The following is a 16,248-nucleotide window of genomic DNA, read 5'->3' on the forward strand; positions in this document are numbered from 1 at the left end:
ATCTCTTCTGGGATGAAGGTACAACATGAGTGACGTGGGGGCAGGACGACGGAGGCCAGGTGGCTAAGTCCCGCCTCCATCTGGTCAAAGCTGAAGCCACCTCCTCTGGGACGTGGATGAAGGCCATCTTCTGCTTCTCCACCCCCACTGGGCCTCCCAGAGGAAGCCAGAGGTTTGGGGACACCTGCTGCCTCAGAACAGGGTCTAGTAACATAAATGGGAACCTGGCACAGACAGGCACAATGCAGAAAACAAACACGTTCATAGATACACAAGTAAGAGACATTATTCTTAAATTCATGGGTCTGTAAACTACACAGGGTGCGTGGGCTAAACCCAGCCTGCTGCCTGTGTACACCGGGGTTTACGGGAACACAGCCGCACCCATTCACACTGTCCACAGTGGCTTTTGCACAGGCAGAGCTGAGCACTTGCCCAGAAAGCCGAAAGTTTTTATCACTGGGGCCCTCAAGAAAGAGTGTGCCAAGCCCTTTGGGAGGTGATAAGACAGTGGCCAAGTCACAGTCCAGGAGGCCCAAGGTGAAGCCCTAGACAGGGGTGACACGGCTGGTAGCTTCTCCCGGCTTCTGCTGAACCTGGTGCAGCTCAGCCTCCATACAGACACAGGCTTAGGGACAGCCCCGCCTGGGCCGCCCTGGCCACACTCCCGCTCTGCCCTTCCTGTAGCCAAGTTCTCCAAGGGCCGTACTGTGGCCTTCGAGGGAGGGGCATATCTGACACCCTTGGGGCTGCAGGTGCCAGCTCTCTGCCCACTTGGGAGTGAACACAACACGGTGATGGGGATGCTTCACAAGCCTAAACAGCACAAATGGTCATTCACAGAGTGAGATTGAGGGCAAAGGTCTCCTGACCACCCGTCCCTCATTTACTCATGACCTTCATTCCTATACATTCATATAAAACAGCTTTGTTGGGATATAATTCATGTACCATCAACTCAGTCTTTTAAAGTATACGATTCAGTGGTTTTTAGTATATTCAGAGTTGTGCAAGCGTGACCACCATCTACTTCCAAAACATTTTCATCCCCCCATGAAGAAGCCCCATGAAGAGTCCCTCCCCATTCCCTGGTTCCCTCAGCGCCCCACAAGCACTCAGCTATTCTGTCTCTAGGGACGAACCTATCCTGAACGATTCATCTAAATGGCATCATACACCATTGTGGTCTTTCGTGTCTAGTTTTTTCACTCAGCAAAATGTTTTCCAGGCTCACCCATGACTCATCGGTCAGGGTCTCATTCCCTCACGTGGCTGAAGGGTACTGTGTGGCATGGTTATACCACATTTTATGTGTCCATGCATCACGTGTCCATGCCTGTGGACATTCAGGTTCTTTTCAGCTTTTGGCTATTAGGAACCTACATGCATCGGTTTTTGCTTGGGTACCTGTTCTCAGTTCTCTTGAGCACCTAGCTAGGAGCGGAGCTGCTGGATCACAGGGTAACTCTCCACTAACATTTTGGGGAACCACCAGACTGTTGTGTGTGGCTGCTGCCCTCTTTCCATCCCCATCGGCAATGTATGAGGGTCCCAATTTTTCCACATCCTCCCCAACACCTGCCATGGTTCACCTTTTCTATTCTGGTTACCCTGGTGGGCAGAGCAAGCTCCGTTTCTGACAGAGATGGAGATGTCAGGAGCCATGGCCCCATAGGTGCGAGGCCGGCCTTACCAGATGGGCTGCTGCTTCAGGTGTGTGTACAGGTAGACCTTCTCCCCTTTCCTTTCTTCCTCCGGGCTGCACATGGTCACTGTAGGCAGGCGACAAAGACAGACCGTCGCTCCGGTTGTACCCCCCTGCTGGCAGACCCCTCAGCATCCCTCCAGGCAGCACTGCTTCTCCCCAGTGGTTATAGGAACACAGTGGAAATTCTAAGATTGCTTTTCTTTGTTTTTTTTTCAAGATTCCTTTTCTGCCGCCCACAGCCAGGAATAATGCTCCTGCCCCCTGGCGGTGGGGACTTCTCCTGAAGGAGGGGTCCCTGGCACAGCTCTCCCAGCCCCAGCAATACTTTCCTTCACTTCCCTGGGATGTAGAATTTAGTCCTTGAATCCTCTCCCCAGAGAAGATATTTCCCCCAGAAATTCAACAGGTGAGCAGAGGCCACAGCGGAATGACGTCAGGAGTCATCCACGGTGGCATCTCGCGCCACAGATGGTCAGGGGCCAGTTCCTGGGGGGCTGACTGAAGACCCCACGGGGGCCTGGGTATAGGACCAGGGGCACTGTTGTGGCCACAGCTGGGCACCTGCTGGGCCCGGGGAGCACTGGGAGGCACTCACCGGTCTTCTGTGGTTTCTCCTTGGGCTTGTTCTCATCCTCCCTGGGGGGGGGGGGGGGGAAACACCACAGCAGTGACAAAATGACCCCCCTACACATTTTCTCAGCTCAAAGGAACCGGTCTACCTGGCTGAAGCATGATTATGTCTTTTCGTAATGGGGACATTTAATGTGGTTTTCTCTGAAAAGGTGCTATTAAGTCAATGCTACATTTGCCAATTGTCCATCTACCAGAATTAAGGAGATGTGGCATGTAGGCTTCTGTGCATCATTTTCTCTGCATCCCAAACTGTCTGGACCACAGAAGGAATCTTCCAAGTCACCTGGCTGTAACCCACCATGAGAGGGGACTGTGGGGACTGCAGTGGGCATGGCGCAGACACTGGGAGCCCGGAGTACCCTCTTGTTGACATGCCCCTTCCTTGGGAAGTCTTCACTTCAACAACCCGTTCCCAAGCGCCCAGTCCCAGAAGGCTCCTGAGCTCCTGCTACAGAATGGCTGTCCTGGGGGATGGGAGTCCATCCCCTGCCTACCCGGTTCCGTTCACACTGGCTCTCACCACACTTCCAGGAGGAAGGGGGCAAGAGGGCTTGCAAGTCCCCTCCTGCTCGCTGGCAGTTTCGACATGCTCCCCATCAGTCCTAGAAAACCCTGATCCCCAGGGACACCCCTGCCTGTCAGCCAATCCAATGGCATTTGCAAACCACAGAAAACTCTGTGTGGAGGGTGGGGAGTCAAGTGGGGCCGGCAGCTGTGCTTCCCAGGAGCGGCTAGCAGGACCCTAAAGTTACCCAGGGCGGCCGCACAGACCCCTCCATTGCCAGGTCAGAGCCGCCCTATCACTGCCTCTGCACGTGGCCTTTGCCCACGTCATGCCTGGCCCTCGCCATAGCCCTCCTAGTGACACACTTACTCGTGCTTCTTGGCCAGGGGTCCCTTCAGCTTGGTCTCCAGCCCCCCAAAGAAGCCCTTGACATTCTCTGTCCTGGCCGTGTTCTTCAGCAGCCGCTCAGCGATGTCCTTCTTCTCTGCCAGCCAGCTGTTGGCGGATTTCAGGTAGGAGTCGATGCTCCCTGCAGGCTTCTCCTTGGACTCCATGGGTAGCAGGAGCGGCTTACCTGAGGGGATGAAGGTGGGAGGTAGCAGGAATGGCACCGCACAGCTTAGCAGGAACAACAGGGTGCCAGGACCCCTGGTGGCAGGGGCGACAAGTAGAGGCCCCAAGATGCCAGGGGAAGGTGGCAGGCCGGGCCTCTCAGGGCCACAGCTAAGCACCCACTGCATACAAGATGTTAGCCAGGGCACCCAGACTGCAGAGGAAACGGGAGGACCAGCCCTGAAGGAGCTCAGCGACCTGAAGGTGGGGAGCAAGGCACACACAGAGCTACGCTGTGCTGGAGGAGGCCAAGGATTACAGGTGGCCCAAGAACCTCTCCCTGTGCTGGGAGGAGGCAGGTGGACTCAAGAGAGGCTCCGGGCCCTGCTGTGGGCCTGACACTGGCCCAGGCAGGAGTGGGCATCCCTGGGGAGGGGGGAGGGAAGGGAAGACAGCACGGCCAAAGGCTCTCCTGCTGGTCAGGGTGGCCCCTACAGGTCAGAGGCTCTCCTGCCAGTCAGGGTGCCCCCACAGGTCAGGGTTTCCTGCAGGTCAGGGCGCCCCCTGCTGGGCAGAGGGTCTCCTGAGGGTCTAAGGGTCTCCCACAGGCCAGGGTGCCCCCTGAGGGCCAAAGGCTCTCCTGCGGGTCAGGGTGGCCCCTGCTCATCAAAGTGCTCCTAAAGGTCAAGGTGCTGAGTGTCCCCTACTAATGTAAGCAACTGCACAGATGTGATGCAGACAAGCAGCAGCCACTTGAGCAGCTCTTTGAGAAGGAGCAGCACAGTGTGGACGAGAAGTTCCCATTTGACCCAAAGGCCTAGCATGAAGGACCTGCCTAGTGGTGGCCTGGCCTGGAGCTAAGGCAGTCTGATCAGCTGTCACCAGCAGAACTGAGGCATGGAGAGGACAGGCACTTGGAAGTAGGGGGAGTACAAAGCCAAACTGCAGAGGACTCAGGGTTATAGCATCAGAACAGAACTGTGCATCCTGAGAAAGGTGGGAAGGGAGGCCATGCTTACTGCTGCCCTGACCCAGCTCCAGACCACATGCAGGCCCCCAGCAGCCTTCGCTCACAGCGGCCTGAATGAGTCCCTGCTGTCACACCCAAGGAACTTCACACAGGGAGCCCTCAAGTTCCCATTACCAGAAAGTTCCAACACAACGAGCCAGAAGAACTGTCAGGCATCAGAATAAAGAACAATCTGTACTCTTCATAAGAGCATCACCAACCCACACCCAGGGACGCGTTCCACCCCAAGGCCCTATATTGATCCTCCCATTCTCTCCAGTAACCAACCCAATGTCGTATTTTGCTAAAACATGAAAGAATGTTCTCACATCCAGCAATCCCTGAGTCTGCCATGGAATCTCCCACCAAATGAACTTAGCCTCTCATCTAGGCACTGGGTGCTTTCCTTCCTACCATGGATAGGCAACTTCATGACCCACAGTGTGGACTACCTCTTTTCCTCCTGTTTCAGGAACCTTACTCCTTGCTCATCCCACCCTAACCTCAGGTTCTGTTGCTTTCTGGAAGCCTCACAACTTTGCTGCTAGTGGGAAAGAAATCCTCACTTGATGCCACGTTATAAAGTGACAAGTCTTGAGTTTCCATGTTTTCCCTCCACAGAGGCTGTGTCCGTAGCCTTACCGATGTGATAATAGGTGAAGCACATGGTCATGAGGTTCTTGGCAGGCCCAAAGTCGTCCATCTGATGACACCTAAAATGACAAGTAAGGCTCGACTAGCTAAAGAATCATTTTACCCAATTTTATCAGTGCAAGTTCATGAAGCAAAACCTAAGAATTTTATAAATATGTCCACATTAATACTTCACTCCCCAGATGCTATGTAGAAGCAACAAAAAAGAATCTCCAATTGGATGAAGTGCCCATAGGCACACAGCTGGGGATTGGTCTGATCCTGGGCAGGAAGGAGATCTTGGTCTATTAGCCTGGCCTCCTCTCCCTTTCAAAGTGGAACAGCAAGGCTCAGGAAGCTCAATCCTATACACAGGAGCAGCGCCAGGACTGGAAGTCAGGCCCCAGGCCAAGTGGCCCTCCAACCCCTAATTCTTAGGAATTAGCAGTGAGTTCGAGGGTATACTAGTCAGTGGTTTTCAGACTTGAGTTACATTAGAATCGCCCTGAGAGTAGCCCACCTGCTGGGCCCACCCCCAGAATCTGGTTCAGTGTTTCTGGGCTAGGACCTAAAAAGAATGTGCATTTCTAACAAACTGCCTTGTGAAGCTGATGTTCTAATGCTCCTGGGCTCAGGGAGAGCACTTGGAGAACCACTAGGAATATGAATACCTACCCTATATCACTTGCCGAAAATCAAATTAAATTGTTAAACACAAGAACCTTTTATATACCAAAAAATGTTCCACAAATGTAAAGGATTATAATTACTATATTATACTTACTACACTAAGGTTTATGAGCTACACACAGATCCAGTCAGCTTAGCAAACAAAAAAGAGGGGGGAATCTTCAAACAGGGGGCCTGCCTGCCCCTAGAAATGTGCACTGTGACAGCTGCAAATGCGACACTGTTGCCCACTGCAGCACCAGAAACCAGAGGAGACAATGAGGAGGAATAATCCAAGGACCATTGATGGGGTGCAAGTCAAATAAACTATGATACATTTAGATATCAGAACACCATATAGCCATTAGAAACGAATAATTAATTGTATGGGGATGCAATGCTCTTTTTTTTTTTTGGAAAAATATATACTCACTGGCATGTGTCATTGATAGGGGTTATCACTGGAAAGAGGGCCACAGGAGTGAGGACAGGGCTGTGAGAAGAGGTTTCCTTTCCATTTTAGGCACTATGCCTCTCTACCCTGTTCTGTATTTTTCTTTCCTGTTTAGTTTCTAACTTTGCACAAATATTACTTAAAAAAAAAAAAAAAGTCAGGACATCTGGGTGGCTCAACGGTTGAGCATCTGCCTTCGGCTCAGGACATGATCCCTGGGTCTGGGGACCGAGTCCCACATCGGGCTCCCTGCATGGAGCCTGCTTCTCCCTCTGCCTGTGTCTCTGCCTCTCTCTCTGTCTCTCATGAATAAATAAATAAAATATTTTTAAAAAAGTCAATGGAACTTATCTATACAATGGGGTCAGGGACAGTTTTCTCTTTTAACATAAAAATAATTTAAAACTTGAAGACCTAAACTCTGCCAATAAAATCATAAAGGACTATAAATTAAAAACATAAAACCCTAATAAACTAAAAATTGTAAAGCTCAAATTTTAAAAATACATATTTTTAGAAGATCACAAGTTTTTTTTTCCTTTCTTTTTTTCCTCCAACCATCCACAAATACATATGCTCACCCAGAAATGGGGAGGTTCTGTGTTTTAGTTGGGTTGGAATTTGAATGTATTTTTTCCCCTCTCCTATTTTAAGGAAAAATTCAAAGTAAATGCAGAATTAAATATGTGTTACCAAGCGGGACAGGTGCAATCTTTGCAAAATATGGATTCGTGAGAAATCCTTTGGATGGGAATGTTTTGAAGCTGAGGTATTCTCAGAGCTCGAGAGTGTGTTACACACAAGACAACTGGGCCTGTTTGAAACCCGCTCCTTCCGTGATGCTTTCTTGTCCCTCCACCCTTGCCAGCTCTGAGACCCAGAATCCCACATGAGCCTATCCTCAACTTGGGACATTCCAAGCAGGTGCTGGAAAAATAAGGATTCTCCTCTTTTTGGTCTTTTCCCTCTAGTCCATGCTCTGTGTTCGTAGGGGGAATTAAGAGATGAGGACACATCAAGACACAAGGGAATTAAGGTTCACAAGAGCGGTGATGTTTCTGCTGGGATAAGAAGGGGAAAGAAAAGGAAAGGAGGGGGGTTTTCAGGCCTCAAAACATGGAGGCAAACCATAAGGACCAGGACCACGGAACCACAATGAGGAAATAAGGGTAAGTGGGGCATAAACAACTGCCAGATTGGGGCTTCCTCTCCCCTGCCCCTAGATCAATAAAGCTGTTGTTCACCTCCTCAAGGCAGAGACACATCCTGTCCTTTCATGCTGGTGGGGGTGCTGTCACCTGCTCTGACGCAGGTCCAAGATGCATGACGTGGGCCTGGCAGTCCCAGAACCCCAGGGCCTCAGGAGGAGGGAGCCTGTGAGTCACATGGCCTGCCTCTCACAGCTACACAGGGGCAGGAGGGGCCCTTTTTATCACCCTCGGGCTTCTACTGTGCTGTGATAAAACGTTCCAGCAGGGCCTAATTAGTACTCAGGGCAGGCCCAAGTCATCTGATCACATCATTAAGTGGGTGGTTATCTAGTTGGAAGTACTTTACAACAAGAAATCAAGAAAAGGCCACATCTCCGCTGCAGGAGGGCAGGGTCAATTGCGTGTCATCCCAGCTTGTCCTATGGCCCTCATGGAGGGATTTACTCCCACCTAACCTCTACTGCCAGGGGAGGACCCTAACTCCCTCTTGCAAGAGGCTGGTAGGACGCTGCCTCTCAGCAGATGGGGGGGTGGGTGGTTCAGAGCAAGTGCCAGTTGATGACGCAGGTGGCTGTTATGGCTGGGTTAGTACGGGGTAGGAGAGGCGGGGAAGACATGCTTGTAGGACAGAGGCTTTGAGTGACAGCATTACTTACTCAAACAAGACGACAGCGAAAGACTGCACCAGGCGGTAGAAGGTTGGCTCCGAGACACACTTGGAGTTGCAGCGCTGTCCAGGAATAGGGCAGACACGTCATGGAGCGAGCAGGTGGTGGAGGCACGCTGTAGCTCAGATGGGTGCTGGGCTTACCATGCTGAGCAGCACTAGACACAGCCCGGCCATGAGCCTGGGACGGGAGCAGCCTCCCCTGCTTCACAGCAGCCAGGACCCTGAGCAGGGCGCTGGCACCAGGGACAACACCACTGCTTGGCAGAGCACAAGCCAACATTTTCCTGCATCTCCTTGAAATTTTAAGAGCTAGGAACACCACACGCTTACCTACACAACACAGAACAGCTTGGAGGGATTAAACCCGCAGATGACAACATGGGAGATTTCTGGAGTGTAGTTATGGGCTGTTTCTCTATTTTTTGCTGATTTGCATTTTCTAATTTCTTTTTGGAAAATAAATTGTGATAAAAAAATACTTTAAAAACTAAGGGCCTAAGCCACTTCAGAAAAAAAAAAAGCCTACAAGATATTTACCAAAAAATCGTTCTTTTCTGAATTCACATGGCTGTCACTGTCTACATTATCTTTATAAAAACTGAATATTGAGGGTTATTGACTAAAATTAGGCACGGACATTGTCCACATGCTTGCCCTTAAAAAAACAAACTGTTCTGTAATTGCAAGCAGTTTGAAAGACTAGTTTGCTCGCTCATTTTTTCTAGTAGAGGCACTCGGATGAGCGACTTCTCACTTCCCGCTACTCTAGTGAGGTCTTTGGGGAACATCTTTAAGTAAGTTCTACTAGTTTCTCAGCTGGATTGTTTCCCGTGACTCTTTTCTCCAGAGTGGGTGCTGCAGAGGTGGCGGGAATGTGCCACACACCCCTGCGCCTCCCGACGCCGCCCCTCACCTGGGCGCTCACGTATCGAGCAAACCACTCGCGGCCTTTCCCGTTCTCACTGCTACAGTACTCTCCAAACTTGGCTTTCTCCTCCTGGTCCAAGTCCTCCCTGAAAGGAACAGAGGAGGCAAAGCAACTTTGAATCCTCTGGAAGAAATCCAGCCACAGCGGGGAAGAGGCAGGAGAAGGAACAAGGAAGTATGGCACCCTAGGAGCAGATGCCTAACTTACACCAGCTCATCCCACCCTCGGGTGAGCCCATGAGGAATTGGGGTCTTTTCTATCTCAAAGATGAGGAAACTGGCTCAGAGAGGATCAAACACAGCTAGAGAGCAGCAAACAGGAGCTCCATCCAGACTTCCCGGCTCCAAAGCCCAGGCTCTGTCCCTTGCGTCCTGCCTCCAGTGAAGTAGGAGCTCTGACAAAGGTAAGGTGACCGTCTGAGGGCCTGGCTCTCTAGCTCCACTGCCTTCCCATCCACTAGGGCTGAAATCAGCAGAGAACCATCCAGTGAATTCAAGAATCCCTAATCTGCTCAGTCTCAGCAGGACATACTGGCTTTGGTTGGTTATTCTGAAGAGCCAGTCGGCTCACCCCTCTGACAATCCTGGCTGTGTATGTGAGGGATGGAGACTAGGGGACCCTAGGGGGTCACCAATGCCAGGGTGAACAGAATGCTCACCTGACCTTAAACTACTTCTGATCCCTCTTCGTGGGAGGCTAATAATCTGCCCCAGATTTAAAGACAAAATAAAAAAGAAACAGAAGGGCTGAAGATCAATTAGCTCATGCAATTTTTCATTTATTTAAGGTTTTGTAGAAAACATCTTGGTCTCATTTATCCCAAAATACCAACACCAGATGAAATCGGAGAATTTGCCAGCCAGTTTGCAGTGATTTCTGGAATGCTCTTGAAAATGCATCCGGCTCAGTTGTCCGTGCTCCATACTGCTGACAGGCTGCCACAAATATAGATTGGCCTTCCTGACAAATTAGCAAGCTTCCATGCTTTCTCCCCTTTCATTAACTGGGTGTGCTCAGAGAAAGCAGACCAATTCCAGTGTTAGTCAAACAAAATTAGGAGGGAGCCACATCTACTGTTCTCCTAGAATGCATTCAAAATCGAACATGAATGTGTTTTTGCAGAGGCCATTATTTGGATTATCACTGAGCTCTCTTCCCTCATCTAACTGCAAAGAAAGCGGACGCACATCTGGAAAAGGCAGACATCCATCTTGCTCAGTTACAAACAAGGGGCCTTAATCATGGTAGGAAATAGTGTACACTATACATGGTGCCAACAGGCAGTCTTATTTCTTCACTAAAACTGGAAAATGATCCCTTCATTTGCTTAGCTCCCCACACTGAAGTGTGTGCATGGAGAGTCCAGAGGTTTCGTTGAAATGCAGATTCAGACACAGTGGGTCTGGGTGGGGCCCAAGACTCTGCATTTCTAGCAAGTTCCCATGATGCTGATGCTGTAGGTCTCTACATAAGACAAAGGAGCAGCAAGGCCTCCAGTGACCAGTGTGTGGCAGGGATGCAGGGCAAAGCTGACATCTAAAACCCAGGAATTTGGGTTTGCAGGCTCTCCACCCCCATGTTGGGATAGTAACAAGTGTGGGTGGGGGAGCTGGAGGCCCACCCACAGACACCCCCTCCTTAGTCTGATCCCAACCCAACCTCTGCTCCAATTGCCAGGGCTCCCATTTACCCCTTTAAAAACCATAGAAGAAAGGCAAGAAAGAGTAGCAAGGAAGCGTCCCCTTCCTGGCAGTTGCTGGAGGCTTAGCTGCCATGAGCATGGTGAGGAGTATGGGTAACTGAAACCTTTTGGCCTACACACCTCCTGCTCTGAAAGTCTGCCAGCAGCAGCGGTGCCCTAACGGAGTATGAGTCTGACAGGGAAGGCTGAGTAGCTAACCTGACATTGCTCAGACACAGGTAAGCAAACTAGAGTCCTGGATTTAGCAGCAAGGATGTGAGCCTATCCTTGGAGTGGCTGGAACCAGGGGTGAGGCTCAGAACCACCCAGGTGGCCCACGGAAGCCTGGGCCCCAGGGGATGCCCTATAAAGGACAGAGCCGGGAGCACAGAGCAGGTCCCAGGGGCTCACCCTCCAGAGAAGATCTTTTCCACGTAGCTGCGCATGAACTCCCGGAGCTCCGGGGCCTCCTCATCCTTGGTGGACTCAGTGCTCTGGTTGGAACAGAAGGACTCGTTGGAAGAGGAGCGGTGGTACTGGTCCCAGGATGGGTGTGAGGGCGACTCGCCCATGTCATTCTCACTGTCCGCAGACTCTGTGGTCTCGCTCTCCGAAGCACCGTCGCCCTGGGAGCTATCCCCATCCTGCAGCTTCGGAGGCAGGGCTTCCAGGGGTGAGGAGGCAGACGGCTCAGTCCCGAAGTCTATCAGCGTGCCCACGGGGACGTCCAGGGCCTCCATGGTTCGGGGAGGCTTCCAGGCTGGAGGGCTGGCAGATGGGATTCCCGCTTGTGTCAGTGGGAGCTGGAGCCCAAGCACATGCGTTGCCTGGGAGTTGTTGGGCACTAGGAGTCTTCGGGGGCAGCTCTCATGGCCCTAAGGCATCTAGAATGGGAGATGTATAAACATTATGACGAGACGGGATGCATAGGGGGAGTACAGCAATGAGAATCCAAACTTCTAGGATTTGGGTCTTTGCTACACGGACATCATTTCCCTACTGTCTACTGTTAAACACCTGGTACATGGTAGGCACTCAATAACTAGTTGTTGAAATAATGAACACATGAATACCAATGATCAGGACTCCTCCAAATTACACTAATAGACTTCAAAGCCACTGCACCTGCTGGGCCCCCCCTGCTCTGGCCTACCAGACTGATGCCAATAAATAAAAAGGCTGGAATCAGAAAATCACCAGGGATACCTCTGCCACTCACTGCCATTAGTGTCAGTGGCCATGGGAGACGGTTCATCTTGTACATTGGGAAAAGCTGCCTCTGCTCAGCACATGGGCCCCTCACCTCCTGGGCTGGCATCTCTTCTTTCCTGGGCTCCTTTCTGAGGACTCTTCCACTCAAGGCCTAGGACATTCCCAGGCTGCCAGACAGATGTCTCTTTTCCTATCACTCAAACCCTCTCATGGCTTCTGAGCATCTTTTGCTGCCTAGACCCACCCTCTCCTTCCTGCCCTCCCTGCACCATAGCCACCTAGATGATGGCATCTGGCTCACAGGTCTGTTCCTTTTGCCCTCCCCCCTCCCCACTTCATTCCTTCTTCCTGCCTCACCCTGCCCAGATGCTGCTCGCCCCCAGGGTGGACACGGTGCCATCTCTTCAAGGAGCTCACACACGTTCTATTCAAAACTATTCACTGATGGCTGTGTGCACCTCCAGCATTTTATTTACCCCCATTTAGAATTCTGCTTGTTTGATGGGTAGATATTACCATTTCTGTTTATCCCACTGAAGTATAAGCCCCTGGAGCACCTCTGTGGCCATCAAGTTGTCTAGTGCAGTCTCGACTAAGGAAGTATTTGCTGTACATCTGTGAATGGATGGACAGAGCTGCCCATGAATGTATTGGAAGAGCTGGGCAGGGAGGGGAGGGGTGGTCCAGGATGCTGGTGGAACAGCAGCAGAGCTGGGATTAGTCTTTGCATCTAACTAGGTTTCCGAACTGCCATTTCGGGAGTCACCTAACAGTTCTGGGACCCTCCTTCCCCAGCAGTGAGACGCAGACAACTCAGCATGAAGCAAGAGCCCTCCTGATGCATCATCTCCTCCAGGCAAGAGCAACCACAACCTCAAGATTGGTCATGTCCCTCTCCTCACCTCTGCAGACCCCAAATATCTAGGACAACACCTAGCACACAGGTAGCTGCCGACACTGTGGCACTAATGCATCTTCTGAGGGTGATTTGATATTAGATTGCATTTGCTGCCTGTTAAGAGCTTAATGTTCACAAATCGATCATGAGTTCCTCCAAATTCCCCAGCTCAGGATATTTTTAAACACCCTGAGTCAGAAAGATGGAATGGCTGACTCCTTATTGTCGGAGTGGCAACAGTATGCTTTCAGTGGAGTCCTACAAAGCTTGCCTTGGTTCAAAGAAGAGAAGAATGAACCTCCACTCGAAAGAACTGTCTGGGCCAGGGGAGTCACATGGGGTTTTTAGGAGCCAGGAGACAGCACTACCACTCAGAAGACACTGAGGAGATTAAGGAGTGGCAGTCTGGGGCTGCATCAGCCCTGGCTCCCCTCCTGCCACCTGTGCCCCCCGCCTCTGCTCTCTGGGCCAGGGTCTCTCCATCTGAGACACTGTGGTCGAGCTTGAATTCTAATGTCCTTCCAGCCACCATATTCTCAGAACCTCCAAAGCACAGAAAATGACATCTGTAACAACACACTGGGTGTTAAAAACAGAAAATCACACAATAGGAAGATGTTTGCAGTCACTATGATAGGAAAATTGGGTTAATAATATCTGTATTATAAATTCACCCAAATTGAGGGGCACCTGGATTATTTTAAAAAATAAGTAAATAAAATATTCATCCAAATCCAGCTGAAAATTGTGTTCTAATAAGTAACACAAACTACTCAAACAGACAAGGCACATAAGAAGAAATACTATTATTATTATAAATATTTTAAAAGATTTTATTTATTTATTCATGAGAGACACAGAGAGGCAGAGACACAGGCAGAGGGAGAAGCAGGTTCCATGCAGGAAGCCCGATGCAGGACTCGATCCTGAGACTGCAGGATCACATGCTGAGCCGAAGGTAGATGCTCAACTGCTGAGCCACCCAGGCATCCCAGAAATACTATTATTAAACGCTTAGACAATTCTTCAACCTACACTACTAATCACACATGTAGATAGGTCAAGTTGAAACAATTGGGTACCATCTTATACTACTAAATTAGCAAAAATCTCAAAATGCAATCTAAATGCTGGTGAGGTGATTATAAAGTTAATATTCTCAAGCAATCCTGGCAATGGGGATAAATAAGACTCTAGAAAGTTTGTTTGTTTACGTATGTATGTATATAATCTCCACACCTAATGTGAGATTAAAACTCACAATCCCAGATAGAGTTGTATGCTCTTCCAACTGAGCCAGCCAGGCATACCTAGAAACTATTTTTTTATAATTTTCATTTTTTTATCCTCTGATCTAGGAATTCAAAGGCTTGAAATTTATCCTAAGGAAATAATACAGAACACTCAAAACTGGTTACATGGATAAAAATGCTCCTTGTAACAGTATTTCTAATCCTGATAAACTGGGGAAATCTAAATATAGAAAACTGGCAAATAAATTCTAACAATTTGATGCAACAGTAATCAGTGAATGATGCAGTAAACAATCAGAGCATGAGTGAATGATGTTCATGTCAGATAAGTAAACAAAATAACCTGTAGTCAACAAATATTTACTGAATCCCATGGCATGCCATCCTTTGGTCTGGGTGCTGGGAATACTGTAGTGCATAGTGCATGAGTTTTAACTTTCTTATAATAACAATAAAGCATATGTACAAAGAGGGCTGGAAAAGAAGATAGAAGCTTAGTATAGTCCTAGCACTGGGGTAATTTTTCCTTTTGATTTTGTTCTTGATCAGAATGATACAGTTTGCAATAAATAAATATTCAGAGGGAAAAGGAAACAAATTTCTGTATCTTGAAACAGTTTCAAGCAGTCAGAAGGGCTGCATCTTTTCATGCCAGGATCAGGACTGCAAGATCAGAGCAAATTATCACGGCTATTTCTGATCCAGCCTGAGGCTGGCAAGCGGCTCTCCTAGCATCCCCCTCGCTCAAAATTCTGAGAGTGTGTGAGTCATCCTTTCCCAGAAGCCTCCTCTGTGGGCTCAGGAAGGGGGAACAAAGTGAGAGGCCTGATGGTAGGGGAGAAAGAGGTGGGGGAAGACCCGGTCCAGGGTGTGTGAGGGTACCGTGGGCTGCAGCGTCCAGGCCCAGGCCCCGTGCAGAAGAGAGCACCATCACCACACACGCTGCTGTCCCCTGGCCACCTCAGCCCAGGGGTCTCATCTCTCTTGGGGGAGAAGACAGGGGTACAAGTCTGTTCACGCAGCTGAGACACCAGGGTGAAGCAGTCATTTGTGGGTAAGGGCCTTGAAAGCACCCCACTGTCTTCCTTCAAGAAGGAAACATAATTATGGGCCTCCATGCAGGACAGGGTAACAGTCACTCTGTCATCACATGCCTCTTGTGACTACCTGCGTGAGGCCAGCCAGAGAACACAAAGGAAGTGGGCCCAGGAGGAATCAATCCCACTGTCCCTACCAGAGCCGGCCAGGTGCTACACTCAGGAATGTAGGCCCAGCGGTACAAGACCTAAAGAGCTCTCCAAAGAATTGCTGAAATGCACTACACGAAACCTTCCAATTCTTCAATACTGGCAACTAATTTAAATTTATTTCAAAACACATCTGTGGATTGCACCCCAATCCCTTTGACTTATTCTATGTGCAAGGAAGCTCCCAAACCCAATGCAGGGCCACAGACTCTAAGACTCAGGGTTTTAAATCACAGCAGGACATTTGCAACTACAGACTTTGCATATTAAAATGCTTTGCTATAGCCTGGAAGCAGAACAAAACTTGCTGCAATTGTACTTTTACAATGTACGTCCTGGGCCTTACAGCACAGCTTTCTCCCAACCAAATTAGGCTAAAATTCTAAGTAAACCTATAACACAAAGGCCTTAACCACCCACCTGCTCAACAAGTATTTCTTTTCTTAAGTAGGCTTTACACCCAATGTGGGGCCTCATGACTCAAGGTCATGAGTTCTACTGACTGAGCCAGCCAGGGACCTCTCAATAATATTTATTGAGCAGCTACTGTGCATCAGCTAGTGTGTCAGCAGCTGGAAATACAGTTGTGAACAAAGCTGTAAGGAGCATCTGGTTGTGTGGGGGGGGGGCACACAGGGTAAGAGATGGAGTGGTAGAGGGTGGGTAAGGGCAGGGGGAGGGTAAGAGACCGTTAATAAAATGGAAATCCTAACAAGAACTTACAGTGGCACGGAGTACTATGTAGAGTCTCCAGGCAATGTCTCTGAGAGCCCTGAAAAAAAGGGCTTCTTTGCACTGGGAATCAGGGAGGCAGATATGAGCTGAGGAGAAGGAAGGATCGCCAAGAAGACTCAAGGGTCCTCTGACAGGAGAGAGATCTGGGCAGAGGGAATAGTCTGGACAGACGCCCTGGGCAGCAATGACTTTGGAAGGTTCAGGAACCAGGAGGCTAATGAGGCGAAAGTAGCTGCTCATGGAGAAGAAG

General features: G+C 49.7%; 1 protein-coding gene across 4 annotated transcripts in view; it reads right to left on the reverse strand.

The window, feature by feature from the left end:
- The window catches only part of KIAA0513 (KIAA0513 ortholog), a 59,337-nt gene that overhangs the window by 8,550 nt on the left and 34,539 nt on the right, over nucleotides 1-16,248 (reverse strand). For all 4 annotated transcript variants that reach the window (XM_025427025.3, XM_025427027.3, XM_025427024.3 and 1 more), the window contains 7 exons: nucleotides 11,065-11,537; nucleotides 8,958-9,057; nucleotides 8,031-8,104; nucleotides 5,050-5,120; nucleotides 3,216-3,420; nucleotides 2,304-2,344; nucleotides 1,694-1,772 (listed from right to left, as the gene is read on the reverse strand). In XM_025427025.3, coding sequence (XP_025282810.3) covers nucleotides 1,694-1,772; nucleotides 2,304-2,344; nucleotides 3,216-3,420; nucleotides 5,050-5,120; nucleotides 8,031-8,104; nucleotides 8,958-9,057; nucleotides 11,065-11,393 — 899 coding nt within the window. In that variant the 5' untranslated portion in view covers nucleotides 11,394-11,537. The remainder of the gene's footprint in view (nucleotides 1-1,693; nucleotides 1,773-2,303; nucleotides 2,345-3,215; nucleotides 3,421-5,049; nucleotides 5,121-8,030; nucleotides 8,105-8,957; nucleotides 9,058-11,064; nucleotides 11,538-16,248) is intronic.

The sequence above is a fragment of the Canis lupus genome, chromosome 5 (assembly GCF_003254725.2).
Source record: "Canis lupus dingo isolate Sandy chromosome 5, ASM325472v2, whole genome shotgun sequence".
Taxonomy (NCBI): Eukaryota; Metazoa; Chordata; class Mammalia; order Carnivora; family Canidae; genus Canis; species Canis lupus.